Source organism: Canis lupus, chromosome 9, assembly GCF_003254725.2.
Source record: "Canis lupus dingo isolate Sandy chromosome 9, ASM325472v2, whole genome shotgun sequence".
NCBI lineage: Eukaryota > Metazoa > Chordata > Mammalia > Carnivora > Canidae > Canis > Canis lupus.
Window position 1 is genome coordinate 28,220,904 of NC_064251.1, and position 26,400 is coordinate 28,247,303.

The 26,400-nt window shown below is 39.8% G+C and overlaps 3 protein-coding genes and 1 long non-coding RNA gene across 23 annotated transcripts in view; 2 read left to right on the plus strand and 2 right to left on the minus strand.

The window, feature by feature from the left end:
* MBTD1 (mbt domain containing 1) overlaps positions 1-21,583 on the minus strand; it is a 68,264-nt gene extending 46,681 nt beyond the window's left edge. For 4 of the 15 annotated variants that reach the window (XR_007412909.1, XM_049114089.1, XM_049114088.1 and 1 more), the window contains exon 1: positions 20,981-21,232. Coding sequence is in view for 6 of the 15 variants with exons in the window: in XM_049114089.1 (XP_048970046.1) it covers positions 20,981-21,001 (21 nt within the window). In the remaining 9 variants the exon portion in view is untranslated. Of the gene's footprint in view, positions 1-17,856; positions 17,947-20,263; positions 20,328-20,499; positions 20,629-20,980; positions 21,234-21,265 lie in introns of those variants that run through there. The other 11 variants (XM_049114091.1, XM_025440595.3, XM_025440598.3 and 8 more) reach the window with 10 other exon arrangements.
* Positions 10,048-13,608, plus strand: LOC112655481 (uncharacterized). Its single transcript, XR_003133703.2, has 3 exons — positions 10,048-10,158; positions 10,629-10,708; positions 13,411-13,608. It is a non-coding gene; the product is annotated as an uncharacterized LOC112655481 (long non-coding RNA).
* Positions 21,584-21,623: 40 nt separating the features above from the next.
* Positions 21,624-26,400, plus strand: part of UTP18 (UTP18 small subunit processome component) — a 42,429-nt gene continuing 37,652 nt past the window's right edge. For 3 of the 6 annotated variants that reach the window (XR_007412910.1, XM_025440606.3, XM_035720646.2), the window contains exons 1-3: positions 21,626-22,073; positions 24,488-24,600; positions 25,682-25,780. Coding sequence is in view for 4 of the 6 variants with exons in the window: in XM_025440606.3 (XP_025296391.1) it covers positions 21,735-22,073; positions 24,488-24,600; positions 25,682-25,780 (551 nt within the window). In the remaining 2 variants the exon portion in view is untranslated. Of the gene's footprint in view, positions 22,074-22,711; positions 22,836-24,487; positions 24,601-25,681; positions 25,781-26,400 lie in introns of those variants that run through there. The other 3 variants (XR_003133702.3, XM_025440607.3, XM_035720647.2) reach the window with 2 other exon arrangements.
* On the minus strand, positions 23,186-24,387 carry LOC112655612 (60S ribosomal protein L27a-like). The gene is made up of 2 exons (XM_049114791.1): positions 24,354-24,387; positions 23,186-23,785 (listed from the first exon to the last, which is right to left on the minus strand). Exons 1-2 carry the CDS (start codon positions 24,385-24,387, stop codon positions 23,220-23,222), a joined length of 600 nt encoding a protein of 199 aa, XP_048970748.1. The 3' UTR covers positions 23,186-23,219.

Consider the following 26,400-nt stretch of genomic DNA (forward strand, 5'->3'; position numbering starts at 1 on the left):
TATAATATTCTTTTTGTTTAAAAAAATTTTTTTAAAGATTTTATTTGAGAGACAGAGATAGCAACATAGAGCACAAGCAAGGAGAGGAACAAGTAGGCTCCCCACTGAGCAGGGAGCCTGATGTGGGGCTATATCCCAGGACCCTGGGATCATGACTTGAGCTGAAGGTAGATGCTTAACCAACTGAGCCACCCAGGTGCCCTAGTATTCTTCTTTTAGAACTCTCTTAGATCCAATTTTAAAAAGAAAACCCTATTGTATGTGGCTACTTTGTAATTATTCAATTTCCCTCAATAGTTTTAACAAATTTGGATCTGAATAATCCGCAGGTATTTAAAAAGAATCAAATGTGGGGTGCCTCGGTGGATCAGAGTGTCTGCCTTTGGCTCCGGTGGTGATCCCAGGGTCCTGGGAGCAAGCCCTACATCAGGCTCCCCGCAAGGAGTCTCTCTCAAAACTACGTAAATAACATCTTAAACAAGTTAAAAAAAAATCAAATGTATTTTCAAAGAATCAAAATCTGCTACCACTGGATTTCAAAAGAACAAGATTCTGAAGGCAATGCCAGAAGAAAGTATAGCAACATTTTGAACTGATGAGGTGATAAGGAATGGGAGAGTCCTTGTCTGAGTGAAGGGTGGTGCTACGAGCGTAGAATTCTGACAGCCATGTGTTTGAGTCTCAGCTTTGCTGTTCTTTAGCTTTGAAACAAGTTATGAGCCTCTTCTCTTACTCATTCAACATTCAACAACTATTTATCAGACATTTGTGTATCTCACAGTAGCAGAGGCTGAAGATAGAATGGTGTACAGAGCAGACAAGATTCATGCTTTTCACAAAGGTTAGTTTATTGGCAGGAGGAATCCAAGCAAGGCCACGTGAAGGCAGAGTCAAATTGAGGCAGGAGTAAAGAGTACTCAGCTAAGATTCAGGGGTGAGGAAAGGCCTTGGGAGGATGAGACTCCGATGTCAGAAAGGGCAGCCAATTGAATAGCTGGTGCTGGGATGTTCTAGGCAAAGCAAAGAACAAGACAAAGACCTTCAGGTTGGAATATACTTGGCACACTGAAAGGCCAGTGTGAGAAGTGTAAGAGATGAGGCTGGAAGAGGATACAGAGACCATATCATGGGGCCCCCTTGAAGGCCAGGGTAAAGAAGTGATACACTTCCTTTTTCCTGAGGGCAAAGGAAAGACATTATGAAATATTTATCACAGTGTCTGGAATGTACACTTAATAAACACTGGATAGACATTTATTATTTATTTATTTATTTATTTATTTATTTATTTATTTATTTAGGCTAGAATTTTAAGTTCTAGAAGATTCATACTGCCCATGTCCATGCAAATACCCATAGTTTTCATGTAAGCTTGTCCACTTTACAGCCAGTTCTGTTAGGAGCTAATGCATATTTACTGACCCTTAAATATCAGCACAGAACATCTTATTCTGACTATCCTGGTCAGTGACTATAACCCTGAAATTTCAGGGCGTCAATGATTACGAACATCTTAGTGTCGAAATTACAGGCTGTTAACATTAAAAAAATGAAAGTATTATGATAATTAATTCCGTTAATATGGAAATTCCCAGGTTGAGACATTAAAGTAGTTCCAGGCCACTAGTGCCCCTTGACACACAAGAAAAAGAAAACCACATTTAAACAGATCATAGTATCACTCCAAAATACTAGAGAGAAGATGAAAAAAAAAAAAAAAAAGAGAAGATTTAAAAAGGGATCAATCACCAAGTGAATCTCACTTCTCAAAAAGTCCAATTCCAGGCTCATTCAGTTCAATCAGTTGCTTAGTGACTAACCCTTAAGTATGAACAGACAGGCGAGGATCACCAATCAATCATTAAAGAAAGGCCTCGGAGAATGTGAAGAAGAATCTATAGGAAACAGAAGCAATACAGAGAGCAATAAAAAAAAAAAAAAGAACTTCAAAAAACGGAATTAATTCTTCAGGGACATAATAGGATATCATTGGTGAACGAGATCTTGGAATTTAAAAACGGAAGAGGCAAAATAATCTCTATGTCATATACCTGAAACTAATGTAATACTGTGTCAAATCCAAGTAAAAAAGTTAAAAAGAAAAAAGAAAAAAAGAAAAAAGGTAATTCAGTGGAAAAAAGACAGTCTTTTCAACAAAAGGTGCTGGATCAAATAAGTTACCAAATTAAAAAAACAAAACAAAAGAAAACCCCCAACTCTGATCTGTACTTTACATCATCTATAAAAATTAACTCAAAATGAATTACAGGGACCCTTGGGTGGCTCAGCGGTTGGGCGCCTGCCTTCAGCTCAGGTTGAGATCCCGGAATCTGGGATCGAGTCCCGCATGGGGTTCCTTGTGAGGAGCCTGCTTCTCCCTCTGCCTATGTCTCTGCCTCTCAGTCTGTGTCTCTCATGAATAAATAAATTTTAAAAAGTCTTAAAAAAATGAATTACAAAAAAAAATATGGATCAGACCTAAATGTAAGAATTCAAACTATATAACTCCTAGAAAAAATATAGGAAAAAATCTTTATGACCTTAGGTAGGCATAAAATTTTTAGGTATAACATCTAAAGTATAACATTAAAGTATGATCCATATATGAAAAATACTGGTAAGTTAGACTTTATCAAAATTAAAAACTGATCCAGGCTTCCCTTATTCTCTATTAAGAGAATAAAACAAGACACAGATTGGACAACAATATTTGCAAGTCATGTGTCTGATAAAGGATTGGTATCTAGGATATATACAAGGCTACCAATAACTGAAACAGTCCAATTAAAAAACAAACAGGCACAACATCTCAACAAACAATTCATAGATCTATGGATGGCAAATAAGGACATGAAAAGATGTTCAACATCACTGGTCATTAGGAAATTAAAACCATGAGATACTCATACATCGATGTTATTAGATTGCCCCAAATTAAAAAACAAAAAACAACAACAAAAAAAAAACCCCTCTATGGTCTATGTAGTAAATGGAACTCTAAAACATTGCAGATGGGAAAGTAAATAGAACAAAAGCATTTTGCAAAAGAGGCAGTTTGTTAAAATGCTAAATGTAAACCACATATTACCCATTCCACTCCTATTTACCTAAAATAAATGAAAAAATATGTCCAAAGACATACATATATAAGAATAGTTGTAATAGCTCAAAATTGAAAACCCAAATATCAACAGATGAGTGAATAAACAAATTACGGCATATCCACAGTGATTCCATCTTGCTGCTTAGCAATAAAAAGAATGAGGTGATACACATAACATGGAAACCTCAAAATATGCTGAGTGAAAAACCAGACAAGAGCACATTCTGTATAATTCTATATAAAATGCTAGAAAATGCAAACTATTTTTGCATTTCCTTCATTTTTACTTAATGTTCTATTTGTATCCCAAAATTCCATATTACTTTTAGTTGTCATGCCCTTAAAGCTCCTCTTGGCTGTGACCGTTTCTCAGGTTTTCCTAGTTTTTGATGACCTTGGCAGTTTTGAGGATTACTGGTCAGGTATTTTGTTGAATGATCCTCTCCTAGGATTTGTCTCATAATTTCCTCATGAACAGACTGGGGTAGTTTTCGGAAAACAAATCAGAGGTACTATAAAGTACCCTTTGTATCAAATCATACAAGGAAACATTCTATTCACATGACTCACCTCTGTTGGTACTGACCTTGATCACCTCTACCTGCAGCAGTATTTTTCAGGTTTTTCTCCATTATAAAATGACTTCCTAACCCCCCTGCATACTGTACTTTTTAAGGGACTTCGTGAACTCCACACTTAGGAAGTGGGGAGCTATGCTCCCTTCTCCTCAATAGTGGGGCATCCACACAATTTGGAATTCTTCCAAATAGATTTCCTCTCCTTTTCTAAAATAAGTTATTTCCACCTTTTGGGTTTATGTGAGGTTTTTCTCTCCAGTTGTATATCTCCAGTTGAAATACTCTCTAACTGATGCTGTCTCTCAAAGTAGCAAATCTAGATTATGTGATTTCCACCTGCCTTTTATCAGTTATGAGAAGTTTGAAAATCTGGTATAGGTGTGGTCTGGTTCTCCATTGTAGTCTTACTATTTCCCCTCTTTTAGTAAACAATTTACAGGGAGATACTTAGAGACCATGCAAATATTCTGTTCATGAAAATTTCACTCTAGATTTAGCATCCAATGATTATCTTGCCCAATCTGTAAATATGATTTTCCAGCCCCAGAGTTTTCTTCCATATTTTCAGTTGACATTCTTCTGTAGGGAAGATCCCTCTTTTTTCTATTATGGGTACCCACCACTCATGGATTCCTACTTTTCAGTGGCTTGTAACTCTTTATAATCCTAAATTATCTGGGAACTCAAACTGTTCCAGATTCAGCCAATGGGAACCTAAGCCTCATGTCATTCCAACAAGCCTCTATCATTATTTGAGCAATTCTTTAACTTTCTGGCATAACAAGACATTCCAGCCTTATCCTATACTCATTTTCCTGTCCCAACCTTAGAATCAACCATTTCTTCAAAGAGCCCCGGTTTCTTTTAGTGAGAGATATCAGAAATAAAGATACAGGTACACCATGTGCTCATTGCTATTGAGGTCTCTTGTCTCTGGGCTCTTCAGTAGATGGGAGTTGGAATATACACCTATGTGTATGTGACATATGTATACACGTATGTATCTTAGAAAATCATGAGTTCAGACTTTCAACTCCAATTCTGATCCATGCTTCAGGGTTTTTCCTTATTTCCCCAAATCTGTATTTGGAACTCTGTTCTTTCAGAGTGAAAAACCCTGGCTCTCACACAAATTACATGTACTCATTTGCTCAGTCTTTTTATACATTTAAATAGTTTCAGAAGCACAACATCCATAAGCTACAAGAAACAAATTTGTAAGTCTAGAATTTCTTTGTAGTTCCATCTCCCTAAACTGAAGGTCAGAGTAATGAGTTTAAGAGTTACTTGGATTATTTATTTCTCCCTCCTTCAACGTGTTGTTATTTATTGAAATAAGTCGAGTTTGGTTTTTAGTCTTTCCTACTATCCTTACCCGATTAATTTCATTTCTGGGGACTGCCTAAAAAATTGCCCTGCTTCCAAGTATAAGAACTATATGTGAAGTTTTAACTTGGAAAAATGTCATTTCCTTCCCTGCTCCATCATTCACCTTTGTAGGCAGGTAATCAACTTTACTGCTCTCTGGTTCATCCTTCCTTTGTATATTTTGAAAAGGTAAAGAAGTATATTTATTTTGTTTTTCTTACAGAAAAGGCCACACATAATTTAAAATTTCTCTGTCCTTTGCTTTTATTAATTCAGAAACATATCCTGGAAATCACTCCATTTCAGTGCATATACATTTTCTTCATTCTTTTTTCAGCTGTACAGTACATGTGTGTGTTTACTCAATCTCCTTTGTTTGGACAGTTAGCAGTTTTCAATGTTTTGTGGTTATGAGTATTGCTACAATAAACGAACCTACACACGTGTGCATATACATTTAAAACTACTTGAGGTAAACCATCAGAGTATATTCTTTGGGTAGAAGAGTGAATGTGTATGTAATTTAATTAAGTATTACCAAATTTCTGTCCATAGAAATTTTACCATTTTGCATTTGCACGACCAACAGTGAGAGTGTTTTTGCGAATATAACAGATGAAAAATGGTATGTCAGTGTGGTCTTTTTTTTTTTTTTTTTAATCTTCTACTTGGAAAGAACCTCAAACTTCTAGGAAAGTTGGAAGACTAGTACAATGAAATCTTGTGTACTCTACTCTAACCTGCCAATTATTAACATTTTGCCTCATTTGTTTTATACTTCTCTCTAAACATAGACATTTTGCTACATCATTTGAGAGTAAGTCACACACATCATATCTTTTTGTTTGCCTAAAATTTAGTATGCATTTTCTAAAAATAAAATTGTTCTCTCCTAATTACAGCACATAGTTATCAGTTTCAGGAAATTAAACATCAATGCGATACTTTTCCCCAATGTACCAACCTTAGTCCAATGGACCCAATAATGTCCTTTATATAGCATTTCTTCCCCTCAGTCTAAGATCACAGGTCATATTTGTCCCTTAGTTTCCTGTAATCTCAAAGATTGCAGGCTCCTTTCCCATCTTTTTAACAGAATGTTTCTCATTTGAGGATCCTCATGTTTCTTCATTACATCAAGTTATGTATCCCCATAATACCATGAGATAACTTTCTTAGAATATTACATCTTAGAGGCATAAGATGCTTATCTGGGCCCTCTCTGCCAATGTTAATTTTAATCACTCTTTCATGCTGTTGTCCCATTTTTCTTACCATATTTTTCCTTGCAACTAATAAGCAATCTTGCAAATTTTAAAATCGGTATGAATTCACACCTCATTTACAGCGGTTTATAATCTATTACTGTCCTCACTTATTTTGGGGCTCAAATTATCCCATATTCAGCTGCTTGGATTTCCTATGCACTGCATCCCATTGAAAAGCTCCCATCAATAGTGCTGGGTATTGACTTACTTTCTGACATATCAAGATATTCCAGTATCATTTTGTACCTACGTTGTTCCAATCCTCAATCAACCCTTTCTCCAAGGTGCTCTCATTCTTTTCAGTGGGGATTGGCATTAAAAACCAGGATATGCTCAGTATGGTTTTATACATATAGAGCCATTTTTGTCTTCTTTCATAGGTCTGTGTGATGTGTGTTTTTGCCCTTTATCTTTAGGGGTTTTAGCCTATGTTTTTTTCAAAGCTCTGTGTATTTAAGAATTTACCTTTTGTAACATATCGCAAATTTTGTTATAAAGTTGTCATGCAATTAAAAAAAATTTTAAACATAGTAAAATTTATCAGTATTTTTATTTTTATAACTTGATTTTGGGATGCTTGGATGACTCAGTGGTTGAGCACCTGCCTTTGGCTCAGGGTGTGATCCCGGGGTCCTGGGATCAAGTCCCATATGGGGCTCCCAGAGGAAAGCTTGCCTCTCCCTCTGCCTAGGTCTCTGCCTCTCTCTCCATGTCTCTCATGGAGCCTGTTTCTCCTGTGTCCACCTCTCTTTGTGTCTCTCTTAAGTAAATAAAATCTTAAAAAACAAAAACTTGATTTTGACCCATTGAAAACTTTTCTTTATAATCACTGCATAGAAAAGTTCACCCATATTTTGTTATTTGTGCATTTTTAAATATTTTGACCTCTGATCCATTTGGAATTTATTCTTATGCATGGTGTGAAGAATTGACCCTAATATCATCTTTTCCTAAGGGGCTATCTAATGGTGCCAACATGCATTATTAAAATGTCCATTTTGTTTCAGTGATTTGAAATACTACTTTAATAAAGCATTGGGTTTCCATATGTAGCTGTATCTGTATCTGGACTTTATAGTACTTTATTGGTCTATCCATGTGCCAATGTCTTGTTTTTCAAATTATACAGGCTACCTATTTTGCTATTTGTTAGGGTTATATCACAAAGATCTTCTCCTTAATGTTCTGATATTCTTATTTTTCCAAATGAACTCCAGTATTAACTAGTTTAGCTCTATACAAAAATTGTTGGTATTAGGATCTCATTAAATTAATTGAGGAATAAAGTGACATCATAAGGTTGAGAGGTCTTAACCAAAAACAAAGGATGTTGTTCCAATTGTTTAGTTTCACCTTGTGTCTTCAAGAAATGTTTTCTAGTTTGCTTCATATAGATTTTTATGATTATTGTTAAAACCAAATCCTTAGAAATTTAAGTATCCTTTTTCTTGCTATTGTAATGCATTTTCCCCTCATTACATTGTGTAATTGTTTACTGAGTACATAAAGGTTTATTTTATATCCTTCAATCTTCCTAAAATACTTTGAAATAGTTTTGTCATTGATTTTCTGGGGCTTTCCAGATGAACTATCAATGCCATGCTGCCTGTAAAGAAACTTTTATTTCTTTCCCATTACTATGTCTACAATTGTTTTCTCTTTCCTATCTGTACTTGTACATATCTGCAGTATGTCACATATCAGAGACAATGTGCATCTTTACTTTGTTTCTGACTTTAATGTCTATTAAAATGCTAGTCTTAGGATTTAGGTGTGTATATATATGCATCTATGCATCTGTATTTATGAAAATCACCTGATGGATGTATCCATTTCCGTTTTCTCAAAACCTTTTTTTTTTTTTTTAAGATTTTATTTATTTATTCATGAGAGACACAGAGGCAGAGACAAAGGCAGAGGGAGAAGCAGGCTCCATTCAGGGAGACTGACGTGGAACTTGATCCTGGGTCTCCAGGATAAGGCCCTGGGATGAAGGCGGCATTAAACCATTGAGCCACCTGGGCTACCCTTCTCAAAACCTTTGAGTTAGGAATGCTTGCTGAATTTGGCCAGATTTTTTTCAGCATCCATAAAGAGAATATGATTTTTCTCCTTAGGCTCATTAATATGGTGGATTATAGCAAGAGTTCCAAATACTGAATCATCCTTATGTTCCTACTATATAAGCTTTCACTTCATCATGATGTATTTTCTTAATGTGCTGTTAGATTGCACAATATTTAAGATTTTGCACTGATATTCATAAATATTGATCTATAATTTTCATTTTTGTGCCATCTTTATCAGGTTTAGAAATTGATGTTATTTTTGCTTCATAAAAATTGCAAAGTTATTCTGCATTTTCTATGTTCTAAAGTAATTCATGTAGCATTGGGAAGGTATGATCTGTAAAGCTTTTGTAGAATTCCTTTGTGAAATCACGTAGGTTTGGTGTTTTGTGGGTTAGCTCCTTGACAAATTTGTTTCTTCTACTAAAACTAAGTTAAAAATCTTTTTCATTTTTTGAGAAAATCTTAAGTAGGATCCACACTGGTGTGGAGCCTGACATGGGGCTTGATCTCCCAACCTGAGATCATGATCTGAGCTGAAAATCAATATTCTGACGCTTAACTGACTAAGCCACCCAGGCGCCCTCTCCTTTCCTTTTAAAGTAGGCTATATGCCTGGTGTTGGAGCCCAACATGGGGCCTTAACTCCTGACCCTGAGATCAAGACGTGGATGCTTAATGGATGGAGCCACTCTGGCACTCAAAGTTTATTTTTTTAAATCTTTAGAGAGGCACCTGGGTGGCTCAGTTGGTTAAGCATCTGCCTTTGGCTCAGGTCAAGATCCCGAGTCCTGTGATTGAGTCATTCTCCCTTTCCCTCTTCTCCCCCTTGCTTGTGCTGACACACAAAATCTTAAAAAAAAAAAAAAAAAAAAAAAAAGAATCTATTTCATCTAGGTTTTTTTTTTTTTTTTTTTAAAAGATTTTATTTATTATTGAGAGACCCAGAGAGAGAAGGGCAGAGCAGAGGGAGAAGCAGGCTTCATGCAGGGAGCCCGATGTGGGACTATAGGATCACGCAGAGCCAAAGGCAAGTGCTTAACTGTTGAGCCACCCAGGTGTCCCTCATCTAGGTTTTCAGATTTATTTGCATAGATGTGTGTAAAATAGTTGCATGTGACTTTCTCAATGTCTTCCATATCATGTTCTTTGACCTCATTTCTTATTTGGTATATTTTGTGCTTTCTCTTTTCTGCCTTGATGAAACCAGTAGCTTATTCATTTTATGAATTTTCCCCGAAAGGTCCAGGATCGATTCATCAACTTGGTGTACAGTTTTTCTGTTAACTCCTTAATTTCCACTTTTATCTTTATTTATTTTTTTTTAATGGGGCTTACTTTGTTGTTTTTTAATTTTTGAGTTGGGAATTATTTTATTTTTATTGAATTGGGAATTATTTATTTTCATTGTTTTATTTTTACTGTGATGGAGTAAACTGATTAGGCCCAAGATGGAGCTGCTTAGGCTAAAGCCACCTTAGCAAGTAATGAAGTCGTTATGTTCCTCTCTCCCTGAAAAGGCAAGCCTAAGTAAACTATCAGTGAGTGCCTGCTCAGAACACACAATGCCTGACCCAGCTCCAAGACTTCCCTCTGCTCCAGGAAGAAAAGCAATCAGCTTTAACCAATCAGCAAGTGCCCAGTGTAAACTTCCTTGTTCCCACACACTTTGGTTTATAAAAATTTCTCGTTTTGTAAAGGAACTTGATCGGAGCGCCTTTCTACCTGCTAGATTGGATGCTGCACAATTTACCAATGACTAAATAGAGCCTGTAAGATTTTAAAAATTTACTGAATTTTATTAACAAATATTTAGAACTATGAATTTTCCTCTGCTCAATGTACTTCACACAGTTGCATGTAATATTTTCATTATCATAATTTTTTAGGATCTCTGTAATTTGTTTACGTTCCTCCTTTACCCAAGGACGTTATCCTCTTCTAAATAAGGCAGAATTCTGAATGTGTATCAAGATGTAGAAATTTTGTCAGACCCTCATGTCCCTTCCCATTTAATCCTTCTCCTCTCCCAGAAAAGTTCTAGTACTAGTTCTAGTACTACAGGTTAATTTTGGATATATTTATTTAAATGGAATAAAACTTGATGGAGCTTTTTATATTGAATTCAGCTTACTCAGCACAGTATTCTCAGACTTATCCATGTTATTGTATGTATAAATGGTTCATTGCTTTTTACTAATATTGTACTTTAACAGTGTATGTTTATCCGTTCTCTATCCAGATTTGACTACTTTGAATGTTGAATAAAGTCACTATGAACATTCTTGTATGAGGTGAACAAGGAGGCTTCTAAATTTCAAGGTGGAAATGCTCTTTTTGTTTTCTTGTATAGGCTCTACTGATGTTTTCTTAACATATGACCGATTTTTGTGAACACTTTGTGTTTGAGAGAGTATATTGTATTTAGGATGTAGTGATAGATACACCTGAAGATCTGCTTCATTGTGTTTAGATCTCTTACATCCCTACTTTGTATTACACCTGTCTTGTGCTCAAAGTGTCAGCGTCCAATTTTTGTGCTTTTTAGTGCTTGCATTTCTAGTTTTTGCTTTATAAAGATTATTGCTGTTATTTCATACATATATACTAGTAACTGTCACATTTTTGTTGTGAATTAGGGATTTAGCATTACAGACTGTTCTCCTTTGTTATTGCTTTTTGGTTTGACTTCTATTTTGCTTTCATCATTGCCAATCCTGCTTTCCTATTATTTCTATTTGCTTGATTGATTTTTCTCTATCTTTTTAAACTGTCTTAAGGGTCTCTTATGTTAAAAAGTTGGATTTTGATTTTGTTCCTTCTTTTTTATTGAAATATAACTGACATTATAGTTTGCTGGGTTCTGATTTTTGAGCCAATCTGAAAATCTTTTTATTGGTGAAAGAATCCTCATGGATGTGACTGGTAGGTTTGATTTCAATTGCATCATGATTTTTCTTGATGGGTTTTCTTTGGCCTTTGAAACATTTCGGTGTTTTCAAAGGTTTGTATTTTTTTCCTAATGCTTACTTTTGAATCTTTTATATTTCTATGTATCTTTTTTTTTTTTTTAAAGATTTTATTTATTCATGAGACACATACACACAGAGGCAGAGACAGGCAGAGGGAGAAGTAGGCTCCGTGGAGGAGCCTGATGTGGGACTCGATCCCAGGACTCCAGGATCACGCGCTGGGCTGAAGGCAGGCGCTAAACCGCAGAGCCACCCAGGGATCCCCTATGTATCCTTTTTCTTAATCTTTTCAGTTTCAGATCGTATCATCTGATTTCCTTGCTGATATTTAACCTATAATCATTAGTCTTATCTAATTTTTTTTCCTTTCCCCTCCCGTATTTTTTAGTTGCCTTCTTTCTACTTTCTCAGAACCTAAAACATTTATGTACTATTCTACCTACATCCCTACTCCTGATTTTAACCTTAGTTCAAATAGAAACATGAAATCCTATCTTTTTGTAGAAAATTTCCCACACATCTCTTTAGATGAAGCTCATCCTTCAACAGTTTCCTCAGGAAGGGTTAGGGAGTACAGAATTCACTGAATTCTTGGTATGTTTAAAACTTTGTTCATAGTCTTAATCTTTGAGAGATAGTTGAATGGATATAAAAATCTTTGGTTGGCATTTTCTTTCCTTATGCTGCTCCACTATTATCTTGCTCTTGAGAAACTGGATACCAGTCTACTTCTCTGGACCTTGTAAGGTACTTCATCATTTTGGCCTGGAAGCCTGGAGAATTTTTCTGTATCATTTAAGTCCTGCAGTTTACATTCATGGTATGAACTTCTGATGTATAGACTTAGATATTTATTTCCAGAAAGTTTTCTTGGATATTATGGTTTTATTCTTTTTCCTTCTTGGGGGGGGCACACATTAGACTTTTTAGACCCATCTTCCATTTAAAGTGTCAGTTAAAAAAGAATCTTATTTTCATTCTCCTGGGATCCCTGGGTGGCGCAGCGGTTTGGCGCCTGCCTTTGGCCCAGGGCGCGATCCTGGAGACCCGGGATCGAATCCCACATCAGGCTCCCGGTGCATGGAGCCTGCTTCTCCCTCTGCCTGTGTCTCTGCCTCTCTCTCTGTGTGTGACTATCATAAATAAATTAAAAAAAAAAAAAAAATCTTATTTTCATTCTCTTGACTGCTCTCCTGCTTCTCTTCTATGCCTTTTATTATATCTGCATTTGAATCTACTGTTTGATGGGAACCTTTGTAACTTAAGCTTCATTTCTGAGGTTTTTTGCCTTCTCTTTTCTGAGTTTATTCTGATTTTATTTCTTCCTATTTTTTTTTGTTCATTTCTGTTCTTAGTTTTATATTTCTGATTCAAGGTTTTTTTTCCCCATATCTCCAAACATGGGTTTGAAGATGTTTTATTTCATTTTGAGTGTTGTTATGTTAATTTTCTTATGTTTTTTGGGTGGGGGAGGGGAAGATTTCCACCACTTGAAATGCTCTGATTTACTTTTTTTCCTATAGTAGTTCTGTGTGTAGTCCATTCTTTCCTGTTTGTATTCATTTCATGGTCAAGAGTTCCTGGCTCAAGAACACTTCTAAGTTTACTTTCTCTTTCTTTTTCTGAAGGAGTGTTAATTCCTCCTCTTCCTTGTTTCTCTTTACTGCCATGTCTCCACCCCTTCCCTATGAAGCACTGCTTATAACTTAAGTTACCAATTCTGGCACTGCTTACTTTTAAACTTTTCTCTGTGCCTAAAGCTGCAAACTACCAAATTTCAAACCTATGTTCAGTACTTTGGAACTTAAGTGTTGGATTTTCTTTTGGAAGTGATAATCTGTGCTTCATCTAAGTCTTTCATGGCCTTAAACTCTATCAGTGAATCTGTTAAGCCTTCTCTCACTCTTCACATCCAAAGAATTGGGCAGAAGGAGCTCATGGAATCTAACTTATTTCTCTTAGAGATAATCTGAAGATTGTGGTAATGTTTCTTCATAATGCTGAAGAATTATGGGTGATGTGTGATGGATACGTGCTCTGTTTGCCTTATAGGTTGACAGAAAGGTGCATGGGGAAATTGGATCAGGCTGCTGCCAATGTTCTCCAAAACTAGAAGTCTACACATACATAATTAAGTACTACTATCAAAGAAATACTGGTTTTGCCATTTTTTCAAACACTTTACCTATCATCAGATTTACCTTTTGTGTCATCTGTTTTCCAGAGTAAATCTACTTCATTTTCATCTAATTTGGCTCAGAAACATGTTTTGTCCTATGGGAGTTCATAAATTCTGCAACAATGTCTTACTGGACTATTTTTGCTAGTAATTTGTAGAAAGTCTCTTACAGGGCAGCCCGGGTAGCTCAGCGGTTTAGCGCCACCTTCAGCCCAGGGTGTGATCCTGGAGACCCGGGATCGAGTCCCACGTCGGGCTCCCTGCATGGAGCCTGCTTCTCCCTCTGCCTGTGTCTCTGCCTCTCTCTCTGTCTCTCTCATGAATAAATAAAATCTTTAAAATAAATAAATAAATAGTCTCTTACAATTAATATAATATTTACAGGACGCTCAGTATGTGCAAGGGACATTCTAAGCACTTAATGTATAGTATGCATTTAATCCTCATAACTACTATTATTCCCATTTTACAGATAAGGAAGCAGAGGCTCCAAAAAGCTAAGCAAGTTGCCCAAGGTCATACAGCTAAAATGAACACTAACAATATGAATCAAGAAAATGATCTTAGACCAATGTTAAATTTTAACCTTTCTCTATTTTTTCCCTTTCTTATTGTTCTGTCGGCCAACTTCTGTAAGCTTACATAGCAATGATCAAAAACTACTACTTCAAGTAATGTGCCTTTTTGAACACTGCTCTGTAAAATAAAACTGTAAAATCACGTTAGGTGACTATTTAAGACCTTGAGTAGAAGGTGATAGGATGACTGCAGGAGGAGAAATCTCACCTAATACTGTGGCACATATGGATTACAAAGGAACTCAAAATATCTAGAATTCATATACTGAGTGATATATGCCTAATACTTAGAATTATGGAGATGGATTCTAGGTAAAAAAACCTAAAAGAATTAAAAGTACTGGGGTACCTGGGTGGCTCAGTTGGTTAAGAATCTGCCTTTGGCTCAGGTCATGATCTCAGGGGTCATGGGACCACATCAGGCTCCCTGCTCAGTGGGGAGTCTGCTTTTCCCTTTTCCTTTGCCCTCTGTCACTTGTGTTAGCTCTCTCTCAAATAAATAATTCATTAAACTGATGGGGTGCCTGGGGTTCAGATGGTTAAGTGTCTGTCTTTGGCTCAGGTCATGATGCCAGAGACCTGGGCTCTCTCTACTCAGCAGGGAGTCTGCTTGTTTCTCCCTCTGCCCTTCCCCCTACTCATGCTCTCTTTCTCAAATAAATAAAATACTTAAAAGCTTCATTAAACTGATAAAAATGGAAAGATTGATGATATTTGGCATGGCAAATGTATGTGTGAAATAGTCCTGATAGATCCTTGACAGGAAGGAAAACTTATGCCATCTTCTAGGAAGACAATTTGACATTAGTTGTGAAATCTTAAAAACAAACAAACAAACAAACAAACAAAAAAACACAAGAGTATGCCTTTCGACCATGTAATTCCACTTTCTGGAATCTGTTCTTTAGAAATACTCCATAGGAAACAAGAACCTATATGGGAAGAGGTTTCTTGCAGTGATAACATAATAGTGAGAAACTGGAGACAATCTAACCAACAGTAGGGGAATCATTAGTAATTGGTAAGATACTGAGTGAAAAAAGTAAATTGCAAAATAGGAATAGCATGACTCACTTTTTATTAAAAGAAACAATGTATGCTGGCATATGCACAGATTGATGTATCTTCATTCATATATGCATTTAGGAAGATCCTAGGAGGAACAGCTAAACTATTAACAGGGTGAGAATGGAATGGGAGGACAATTTTAATATTTCTATGTTTTTTTTCTTTTTTTAAAGAACAAATGTGTAATATTTCTTTAGTGAAAAAATAAAGTTTTTATAGTGACAAAATATAAGGAAAAACCATAAATTACAGTAAAATTCCATTTCCCTGCTATAATTATTGCCCTGATGAAATCTTGTACCCTATAAAATCTACAAAGGAATTGAAATGTAAAATTTTTCTAGGAAAAATTTTACAGAAAATATTTGAGATTCTAAATGCAAGCATGAATACACAACCAAGTAATAATAGTATAATTTCAATATGAATACTCATCCTAAATTAATCAGCTCCTCATCATCCAAACCAATAGGGCAGTATAGGGGCCCACATCATTTTCCAGGTTTTATATTAGTCATGAAATATAAGTTTCCTAAATCCTTGAATTTGAAGGTTGTGTACACTCAAAGTTAAAACGAAATGAATTAAGAGATGTGATGACTGGACTCAATAGGAGCTATTTAGCTCTTACTGGTTTTCCTCATTTTGCCATCAGGATGAAAAGCAGTCTGGCATGGTGATAAAATTCACTGGCCTTAACAGATATGCCTTCTTTCGTTTTCAGCTTACTATTAAGAGGAAGATGAATGGTGAGGATTTGGGATTACTGGTTTTTTGTCTTCCACAAAACCAATGTGAAAGAATAAATTCATGTCAATGATACAATCAGAGGAAATGAAAGCAGTAATATAAGTAACCCCCTCAAAGAAACAAAAAAAAAATATCCAGGAACAGGAGAGGACAGTATTCCACACAACAGTATTCTACAGTTTAAAGCAACAGTGAGCAAAAGGGAGCTTTTCTTGGATATACAAAAAGTACACATTTCTATCAGTTTGGGTTCAAGTTCTGGTTTTATCATGACTCTTTGGATGTTACAATTACTTGGGTCTCAGTTTCCCTCTCTTCTAAATAAGGAAAACATCACTTACTACACAGGACGTATGATAAAGTAATTCACACAGATGGGCTTTCAGTTCTTCAAAAGAAAGCTATGAATCCTTAAGTATGAACCTGAAAAGCTAATTAAAAATAAGATGACCGGGTCAAAATTAAGCCTGAAAGGCAGTAGCCAAGAGGGTTTTTAAGATCATTATCAGCTATCTACTCTAAGGCAAATAATAGAATTCATGCTACGGCTGGAATTGCAGTAGTACAAATGTAGTTTGAGCAATCAAATGAGCTCATTTATTAATATGTTAACACAGCAAAAAATAAGTTAAACAGGTGTGATACAACCTAAAAACATGGACCTAAGATGATGATAGTCTCTTGGTGTCTGTCTTTGAAAATATATTTGCAGCTGGTTGTGCAAAAGATAGATTATCACTAAACAATAATAAATCATGGGCTATTAACAATGAAGCAATTAAAATAGGATTAAACACATACATACACACAAGGGAGTTATTTTTCTGGTGTATACAATAATCTTGCGACCAGCTAACTAAAGTTTTGAGGTCTAAAAGTAAAGCAATAGATGATACCATCCGATATTTATTGAGCAATATAGACAGATTATGCTAAGCAACAGAAACACAAAAAAGGGCTAGATTTACTATGCATGTCCTCTACAGAGACTACAAACTGGTCAAATAGTTGGGGGAATAAAAAATTACTGAATTAATTAGTAAGTTATTGTATGTGACCTATTCCATAAAAAGTAGTAACAGGTATAGTGAAAAAGGAAAAAGGGATTTTGAGATCATCTCTTAATACTGTATCATTAATGCCAGCTCACAATTTCTTATATGCTGGTCATCATATCTGATTGGTTTACAGAAACCCTGGGAATGAGGCAGGGCTGCAGCTTGGCCCACAGGTAGGTGAGAAAGATGACACCTGAAGAGGTTAAGCAACTTGCTTAAGATCACAGGTCAGGAGGTAGCAGAGCGAGAGCCTGGCCAGTTTGCCAACTTTGTCTAGAGCTTATTTCTACTACGTTAAACTTTAAGTTGTCAACACTAAAGTGAGAACTAGAAAGGAGTTCAGAAATATTCAAATACGGTGTTTCCCTGATCAATCTGATAAAAACTTTGGGCATGCATTAAAAACAGTCCTAAGCCCCACTGCAGACCTACTGAATGATAATCACCAGAAGAGAGTCCTGTATTATTACAAGACCCCTAAGAGATGGTTTTAATGATTAGGTAAGCTTGGAAAACACTCTTCTATATCTGCATGTCCAACATGGCAGATCTATGGCTATTTAAATTTTCACTGATTAAATGAAAAGAAAAAAACTGGGTCTTTTAATTGCACTAGCTACATTTCAGGTGCCCAAAAGCCACATATGGCTAGCGGCTGCTACATATTGGACAGCACACATATAAGACATTCCTATTACCGCAAGGAGTTCTTTTGGACAATGCTGATTCTAGACCAGCCCTTCAACTCTGAGATGAGAAGACTGAGGCTTAGGATCTCATCTGACAAGTGCAGGGAGGCTAGTCAGTGGCAGAATTGAAACACTAACCTAGTTGGCCAGTACCTCTCTTAATCATTTCATCCTACCTCAAATTGGGCTTTTTCAAATGGGAATTATTTTCTTTCCACTCTTTCTTGTGGGTTCCAGCAAAAAAAGAAGTCTAAATTTGTGTAAGTCTTAAAGAAAAAAAAAGAAAAAAGTCATTAAACAATCATGATTAAATCTAAACCAATCTACAATTTTTATATAAAACCAAAGGTTAGTGTTGGACAGTTATGAATAACCTAGTGTTAGAAGGCAAATCTTAACTATTTTAATTCCATCCTCGGGGATCCCTGGGTGGCTCAGTGGTTTAGCACCTGCCTTTGGCCCGGGGCGCAATCCTGGAGTCCTGGGATCGAGTCTCAGGTCGGGCTCCCAGCATGGAGCCTGCTTCTCCCTCTGTTTGTGTCTCTGCCTCTCTCTCTTTCTCTATGTCTATCATGAGTAAATAAATAAAATCTTAAAAAAATTCCATCCTCTTCTATTGACTTGATGTTTTCACCTTTCTCTTGGACTCGAAACCCTGAAACTAATGTTGTATTTTAAGTGGCTTACCTTAATATTTAAATGTGAAAAAGTGACCTCTTATTCAGCAAACATTTTAAATATGAAAATTAAGAAATAAGGAGCAACCAAAAAATAGTGACTTTCTATTTTTAGAATGTGGTCACTCAAACCACTGAGCACTCTTGGCTTTCAGTAATCTAGTGGTTTTGTATTTGACATTAATATGTTGTTTTCACTTGTAACCCTATAGCTCTACCTTCTTTTGACTATGTTATATTTTCAAACAATTTGAGGGACTCGAAGCATTTGAATCTGTAGGAAGATTTGTTAGAGTCTAATCAGGTCAACATATAACCAGTCACAAAAAATACAACAGTGTCTTCTTTAAAAATAAAACCAGTTGTTCCTGTCTAGTATGTTCAGAATGCAAATGTCTCCAAGTCAGTCAGCTTAAGTCATGACAGTTCATGTTTAAAGTGAGCAGGAAAATAACCTGGAAGTTCACGGTAATTAAAACTTTAAAGACAGAATCATATAGTTTTATCAGTTTTTTTCAGTACCTAGTATTGATTTCCATGTTAAATTCTAGTGACTGGATTTAGGTGAAATTGATGTCAAACTCTATAAAATTAAAAACTGGATTGTTGAAAAAATGGCCCCACACAAGATACTTACAAACAATACTTATTCAAGACAGTTTTGCCATAATTTGCAAGGCACCAAGAAGCCTTGAGGATGGGGTCTATATAAATAGAAGCTACTTGTTATTCAGAGAAAGATGGTGCAAAAAAAAAAAAAATAAATAAAAAATAAAGACTGCTATTTTCTTTCTAAACACTCATTGTTGTTGACATAAACAAACAAAAAAACCACAGTTTCAGTAAGCAGGGTAGAGCACAGCTAGAGTCTCTAAGTCATGAGAGGGGGAAGAGAGAAAAATGTGTTTCAGTGTTTTAAAGAGACGACTGGTATTTTAAAAGGAGATTTATTCTATGGCTTTTAGACCTGATTCCTTACTTCTACATCTAATCTGTTATGTCTTGACTTTTCACTATATTAGGAAGAAGAAAAACAAGTGCCCTGAGGATTCTTATGCCAAAAAAACTACTTTCGGAGGCAGCACAGCTCACCAAATGAAGAACATCAGAAAAACGTTTACTTACAACAGCAGAAATGGAACTATCTCAACTACTGAGTGATAAATGGCATATACTAACGTAAAGAACATGAAAACTATTGCAAACTGTAAGCAAATATAAGTGTTCCCAAAATTTCAAATCTCATAAAAGAACTGCAAAAGGAAGTAATAATAAATAAAGAAAGGAAAGTATTGTGAAGGAGGGACCTTGAGAAGGAAGCCCGGCTTGAAAGGAAGACGCAGGTCAAGGCGTGGGGGCAGTTCTGACCGCGTCTGTACCGGGAGATGCTTTTAACAGCTTCAGTACTACTATCCCCAAAAGACCATTTTAGGCAGCTTTAGGGAAAGTGATTTGGGCAACACGCAAATGTGCTGTGAGAGAGAAACAGAGATGCTGCTGAATTTTCTACCTACGAAAAGATGCACTAGTGAGAGAAAACGGCCATGAAATCCCAGACTGTAATTCCCAAGCTTCCTGTCGAAAAATATCAACATACAAGCCAGCGCAATAGAAAATGACCCAGCCAAGTTTTCAGCTGGCCCTCACTATCTCTCAACCCCCCCCTTCCTCCACTTCCCTGCTGTTCTTTTCTGGCACACAAAATATAGGCCAATGAGCGGTGGGTGGGTGAGGAGGATGTGAGAGAAAATTTGAGAAGTAAAAAAGGGAGCAACTTCACAAGGACATGAATGAGACTGAAGGGTCTCATGCGGGCAGGCAAACAGTTCGAACGGAACGGGCTTTTCCTGGGCAGCAGAGAGCGTTCGGAGTTGGGAAGGGTTTAAGCAGAGGCCAGACTACCTACCACTTGTCAGAGAGGCTGCGGAGGGGACGGCTGCCTTGGGTGACCTCTAATGTCTCTTCCGACTCTGAAATGTTAGGATTCTTATTTCACAAGAGAGAACGCCATGGTCCCGAAAGCCCACCGACCTAGAACCCTCTTAAACGAGCGGCCCAGGTGGCTGCTTCCCCAACACCACTCCCACCCCTCCCTCCCTCCCTCCCACACGTGCCCACCCCGCCCCCTTTCAGTATTTCCACCTCCACGTGCGAAACGCCTCGCGGCACTCGCCCCGGAGCGGAGAGGCACCTTTCCCCGCAAAGCACCCCAACTAGGCCCCCCCTCCCCGGGCCAAGGGAGGACTCCACTCTCCCACCCTGGACGGCTAAAAAAGGAAAAGTCTCAAATCCATCCTCCCTCCCCCCACCAGCCAGAGCTGAAGGGGGGGAGGGGGGGCGGGACGCAGGGGAAAAACTTTCTTCTAAGATCTTTCTCCCAGAGAGTGAAGGGAGTAGAGGGAACCCCGCCGAGTCCGGGGGCTGAAGGGGCGGGGGGAGGGGAACCCCCCCCGAATCGTTTAACGGCCGGTAGGGGGAGGGGCACTCTGGAGGTGGAGGGGGCGTGGGATGGAGAAGCAGGCCTGGGAGCGAGGTCAAGGAGCTGCAGGGGTTCCTGGGGTCGGGGAGCTGCAGGCGTCCCCCCCACCTGGCACACAAAGCGGCTGCCGCGCTCGGCTCTCACCAGATCCTTTGTGTTTTCCATCAGGGCCTCATGGGTAGGGGTTGTCCGTGCTCCCCGGGCCCGCGGCGCCCCCTCCCCGAGCTGGGGGCAGGCGCCTCTCCCTGGGACTACGGCGACTACAGGGGGGTCCCCGCTGGGCCCAGACCGGCGGCGGCGGCGGCAGCCCCCGGATTTCCCCCCTTTAACTCGGGTGGCCCCAGGATATCAACAACATTAGCATAGCCCTCCCTCCCCAGCGCGCCTGCGCCGTGACCCGCGCCCCGATTGGCCCACTTCCCTACATACCCTCCTCTCTCGCTCCTCCAGCGTGGGACCCTCCGCAGGCTCCGTACTCCAAGGGCCGTACCAAGACGAGGGGTGGGAGAGGCAACCGCGGCTCGAGGGAGGTCGAGTGGCTAACAAGTCAGGAAGAGGAGCAGAGGTTTCATTCAGTCATCCCAGCTGACACTCCGGCTTTCCTGCGTTCCTTTCAATCAGCTGCAGCTGCGAAGTTGTGTTGGAAAAAAATTTCCACTCCGGTCACGCCGCTTCCCCCTCCACCCGGAAGATTGGTCCTCCCGGAGGAACTCCCCTACGGGGAGGGGCTGGGAGGGGAGTGGGCGTTACGTAGGGAGCGAGTGCTGGTCACGTGCGAGCGGGCCGCGCAGGCTCCTTCCGACCCCGCGGGGCCTCAGCGGCCGCGGCGAACGCCCCGCGTCGGCGCACGCGCAGCGAGGCTCCACGTGAGCGCCTGCGTTTCTTCTCAAGCCCAACGATGCCGCCGGAACGTAGAAGCCGAGCGAGACCGGACCGGAGCGCCGGAGCGAGGCTGGACCGCAAGAGCCGAAAGAAGCCGGACCGGAGAGCCGCAGCAGGGCCGGGCGGGCCGCCCCGCAAGGCTGCTCCTTCATCCCAGCGGAAACCGCCGGCCCGGCCGAGCGCAGCGGCCGCTGCGATCGCAGTCGCGGCGGAGGAGGAGAGGCGGCTCCGGCAGCGGAACCGCCTGGCGCTGGAGGAGGACAAGCCGGCCGTGGAGCGGTGCCTGGAGGAGCTGGTGTTCGGCGACGTCGAGGACGACGAGGACGCGTTGCTGCGGCGTCTGCAGGGCTCGCGGGTGAGGGAGGCCGCGGCGCGCGGGCTGGGCGCGCTCGGGCGGGGCGCGCGGTGGGCGGCGAGCCTCCGGGGGCGGAGCCTGGGCGACCTGCGGCGCCGGGCGCGCTCAGGTCGGCGAGCGCCGGGGAACGCGGGCGCCGGCGGCTGCGGGGCTGCGGGGCTGCGGGGCTGCGGGGCTGCGGGGCTGCGAACCTCCGCTGGGCGGAGACCTCGCCTTCCCCGCCCGCCCCCGGGGAGCGCCCCCGCCCCGTATTCAGCAGGCGCTCGGCGCGTACGCGTAGCCCGCGGCAGTCGTGAGCGTTCTTCGCGGCGCGGTCCCACTGGTCTCTCTCTCCAAACCCAGGGTTTCTTTCCTCGTGGCCGTTCGATCCCCTGCCCTGTTGTGATTCGGGAGCTGTGGAATCAGAATGTGCGTTTTTAAACAGCTTCTCCAGTGGCTGGCTCGCCAACTTTTGAAAACGATCGTGCATATTTATTCACCAGATCGTTGTTAGTCTGCTGGGGCCACGTCCTTTTCCTGACGGTGAAAACCCCGCGTGCTTTTTATCGTCCCCCTTTTCCCCATTTATTTTAATCACTTTTTTGGGGACACTTTAAGTTATCCCTTTTACGCCTTACCTGGCTTTTCTCCCAAGACAGGGAGTTCCAGGCATCGTTCTAGGCAATGGAGGAGACACAACAATGGACACAACTAGACAAAAATCCCTCGCTCTCTTGGAGCATGTGTACTAGTGGCAGAAGAAGAAGATAAAGTAAAATGCGAGTATGTCAGTGACGAGTGCGGAAGAGAAGAAAAATGAAAGGAAGATGAGTGTATGTAGAGACAGGTGAAATTTTACATAGGATGGCCAAGCAAAGCCTCAAGGAGAATGCTGTTTGGTAAATGAATGCGGACCTGGAAAGTGGCCAGTGTCCATTGATTGTCACTACCTCCTGTGGGTGGTAATGAGGGAAGCTGCAAAAATCTCCTTGGGAGATAGAGAACTCTTACTGGAAAGCTGCTGGCCTGTGGGACAGTTTCATAGTCGAGAGAAGGAAGAATCTGGGTGAGGTGGGGTTTATTGGACTTTGAGGGATCATAAGTTGGTAATAGACCAGCAAGAAAAAAGCACTTGTTGGCATTTAATGAGTCTCCCCCTGTGTGGCTTCAAGCTACTAGAACGCAGGCGTCCCCCACACCCTTTATCTTCTCCTCAGCTCTTCTCCTGAAGAATTTGGCCTTCACGACCACAGGCTGTTTTGGGAGCTTTCCCTTTCCCAAAACTTTGTAGTAGCCCGATCGCACCACATCGATAATAGGGGCAGCTCCAGTCTTGTTTTTGGCCGCCTTTACCCGTGTCTGCTCACTGACTAAGGTCCACAGTTTATCAAGGTTGACAGTTGGGCAGAAGCTCTGGTTTCTCTTTAAGTGGTAATGTCTCATACCGACTTTTCCAAAGTAACCTGGGTGATATTTGTCGAAGTTGATCCTGTGATGATGTATGCCACCAGCATTACCCCTGCCTCCGGGGTGCTTCCGGTGATTGCCCATGTGGCCGTGGCGATGGCTCACGTGGCCCCGAAGTTTCCGGGTCTTCCTCCCTCTGCGGGGCGTGTTGGCCCAGAGGAAAAAGGGAGGTGTCTGCGAAATCTCGCGAGCTACCGACGACGGGGGCGGAGCCAAGAGACTCCGCAGGAAAATGTTTTGACGTGTATTAGTAGTCTTTGGGAAAGCTCAAGCTCACATCTGGGAGTATTCTGTGATCTAGATCTATCTATCTGTTTATTTATTTATATTTTTAAAAGATTTTCTTTATTTATTCATGAGAGAGAGACAGAGAGAGGCAGAGACACAGCAGAAGCAGAGGGAGAAGCAGGCTCCATGCAGGGAGCCCGATGTGGGACTCGATCCTGGGTCTCCAGGATCATGCCCTGGGCTGAAGGCAGACGCTTAACCGCTGAGCCACCCGGGCGTCCCTGTGATCTAGATTTAGGTTTGATAGTCTGGTATAAGTTTTCTTAAGGTAGGGTGTCAAAAATGGTGATGGAGCAATGGAGAAGAGGTAGGTCTAAGAACGTGAAATGCTGGTCGTGATTTTTGATTACTAGTCTGCTCTGGATCCCGTGATTTCTGTAGTTCCAGGATTTTTCCTGCTCCTTTCCTTATCTTTCAACTTAACCTTTTGTTCTTGCCTTACTTGGTCCTTTGCTTTCAGCATGTCAGCTTTCTCTCCGTGACTGTTGTTCCTACCTACTTGTCCAGCGTATGGTACCTTTGTCTAATCTCTGTTTTCTCTTCTGCCGCCAGCATTTGCTGTGGTAGCATTCTGTCCCATTATTCGATAAGAGGGCCTACAAAGCATTCTACAAGACCTCTAACTGTAAGGTGTGTTGTCTGCTGAAAAACTCAGTGCTTGAGGGCATTTTGTCTCCTAGGTTCAAGCACAGGAAGACTCAGATGATTCGGAAGCAGAGAAGGAACCAAAAGATAATTTTCTATTTCAAAAGAAGCCAGTTTGGGTGGATGAAGAAGATGAAGATGATGAAATGTAGGTTGCCTAGTTTTTCCTCACAGAATCTCTCTGGATACTTTAAAAGTTACTTTGCAAGTTTTAAAGAAGTTCTCTTCGTTGTGATTTACTACATTCTGATTACATGAAGATTTGAAAAATACTGTAAAGGAGAGGAAAGAAAAGGTCATTCATAAACCCACCCCAAGGGATGCCAACATGTTGGCATTCTTCTCTCCTGCTCTCTTCTCTTGTATACTTCATTCAATAGCAAAGAAAGCATAGTGTTTGCTGTCACATTTGAGTTTGCCTTTTATTTTGACCAGTTCCTAAGTGACCAAGGGCAAGTTTGGAACCTGCCTTTTCTTTTTTGAACGGAGGTAATAATAGTAATATCAGAAGGCTCTTGAGATTAAGTGGAATGGTGTATGCAGAGCTCTTAGCACAATGTCTGAAATAGAAAAGGCAGAAAAACTGGCACACCCAATGTTGTACTTTTAAGGGATGAGAATGTATCTTGCAACCATTTCTCCCTCACTTAAGAATAAGATCATTTATAAATGTTTTTAAATGGATAGATTATAGTCTATTATTTGAATTAACTAATTTACATAGGTATTGTCAGAAAAGATTTCCTATTTTTCCCTTCAGTAAGTTGATACTGAGACAAGCATTTTTCTGCATAAGCCTTCTGCTTTATATTTATTTCTGTAAGAAAGATGTTCTGAGGTAGAATTACTTAAAGGGCATAGGCACATATAAGATTCTTGATAAAAACTGCCAGACCGTGAGGTTCTCCCAGTTTACCTTCCCATTGAATGGTGTGCATTTCACTCCATTCTCATAAACAATGCTTATCTTTTTTCAGACTTTGCCAGTTTAATGGGCAAGAAATAAGTACTTAATTTGTGTGTTTTTTGTCATTAAGTATTGGTATTTTTTCAGAGCATTCTTTTTACGTGTTTATCTTTTTTAAAAAATAATGTGTATTTCATATTCCAGACCTTGCAAATCTTGACCAATATTTGATTAAATGTGTTCTTAAATTATTAAAGGGAACAATTAGTTCTGACATCTTTAAAATTAGTAATTTTAAGCAATACTGTTCTGTTTTTAATAGGGTTGACATGATGAACAATAGGTTTCGGAAAGATATGATGAAAAATACCGGTGAAAGCCAACTTTCAAAAGACAAGCTTCAAAAGAGACTGAAGGAAGAGTAAGTGTCCTTTTCCATATAATTTACCAAGCTTTAACTTATAATCATTGGTTTATTTGGATTCACTGAGTCTTTGGTTATAACAGTTTCTTGGGCAGTGCGATTTCCATTTTGAAGTAGTGAGAACATTGCTACTGGAAGAAATGGTTAAGTTTTGGTATTTTGGAGGGAGAGTGAATACAAATACAAAAGAATTTTGGAGACTCTTGGAATCCTACCATCCACATATAATCAGTGATAATAGCGCTTGCTTGCTCATTTATTTGCTTATGGTAAATCATCTCTTTCCCATAGGCTCTTTCTAGGCTCCTTTAGTTGAACAAAGCTGGGAAATGGATGTGTATTTTATTATTTTTTAAAGATTTTATTTATTTATTCATGAAAGACACAGGCAGAGAGAGAAACAGGCTCCATGCAGGGAGCCCGATATGGGACTCGATCCCGGGACTCCAGGATCATGGCCCTGGGCCGAAGGCAGGCGCTTAACCGCTAAGCCACCCAGGCGTCCTGGATGTGTATTTTAAAATAATGATTTCATGGGGGTACCTAGGTGGCTCAGTCTTTTAAGCATTGGACTTCGGCTCAGGTTGTGATCTCAGAGTCCGGGATCGAGCCCTGTG

What these genes read in the sequence shown, in the direction of transcription:
- LOC112655612 (XM_049114791.1), bottom strand. Translation starts at nt 24,387, where the DNA reads ATGGGACAGAATGCTACCACAGCAAATGCTGGCG. An exon ending in TACCACAGCAAATGCTGGCG is followed by an intron (nt 23,786 to 24,353) that starts GCAGAAGAGAAA and finishes TGTGAGCTTGAG; the next exon opens with CTTTCCCAAAGACTACTAAT.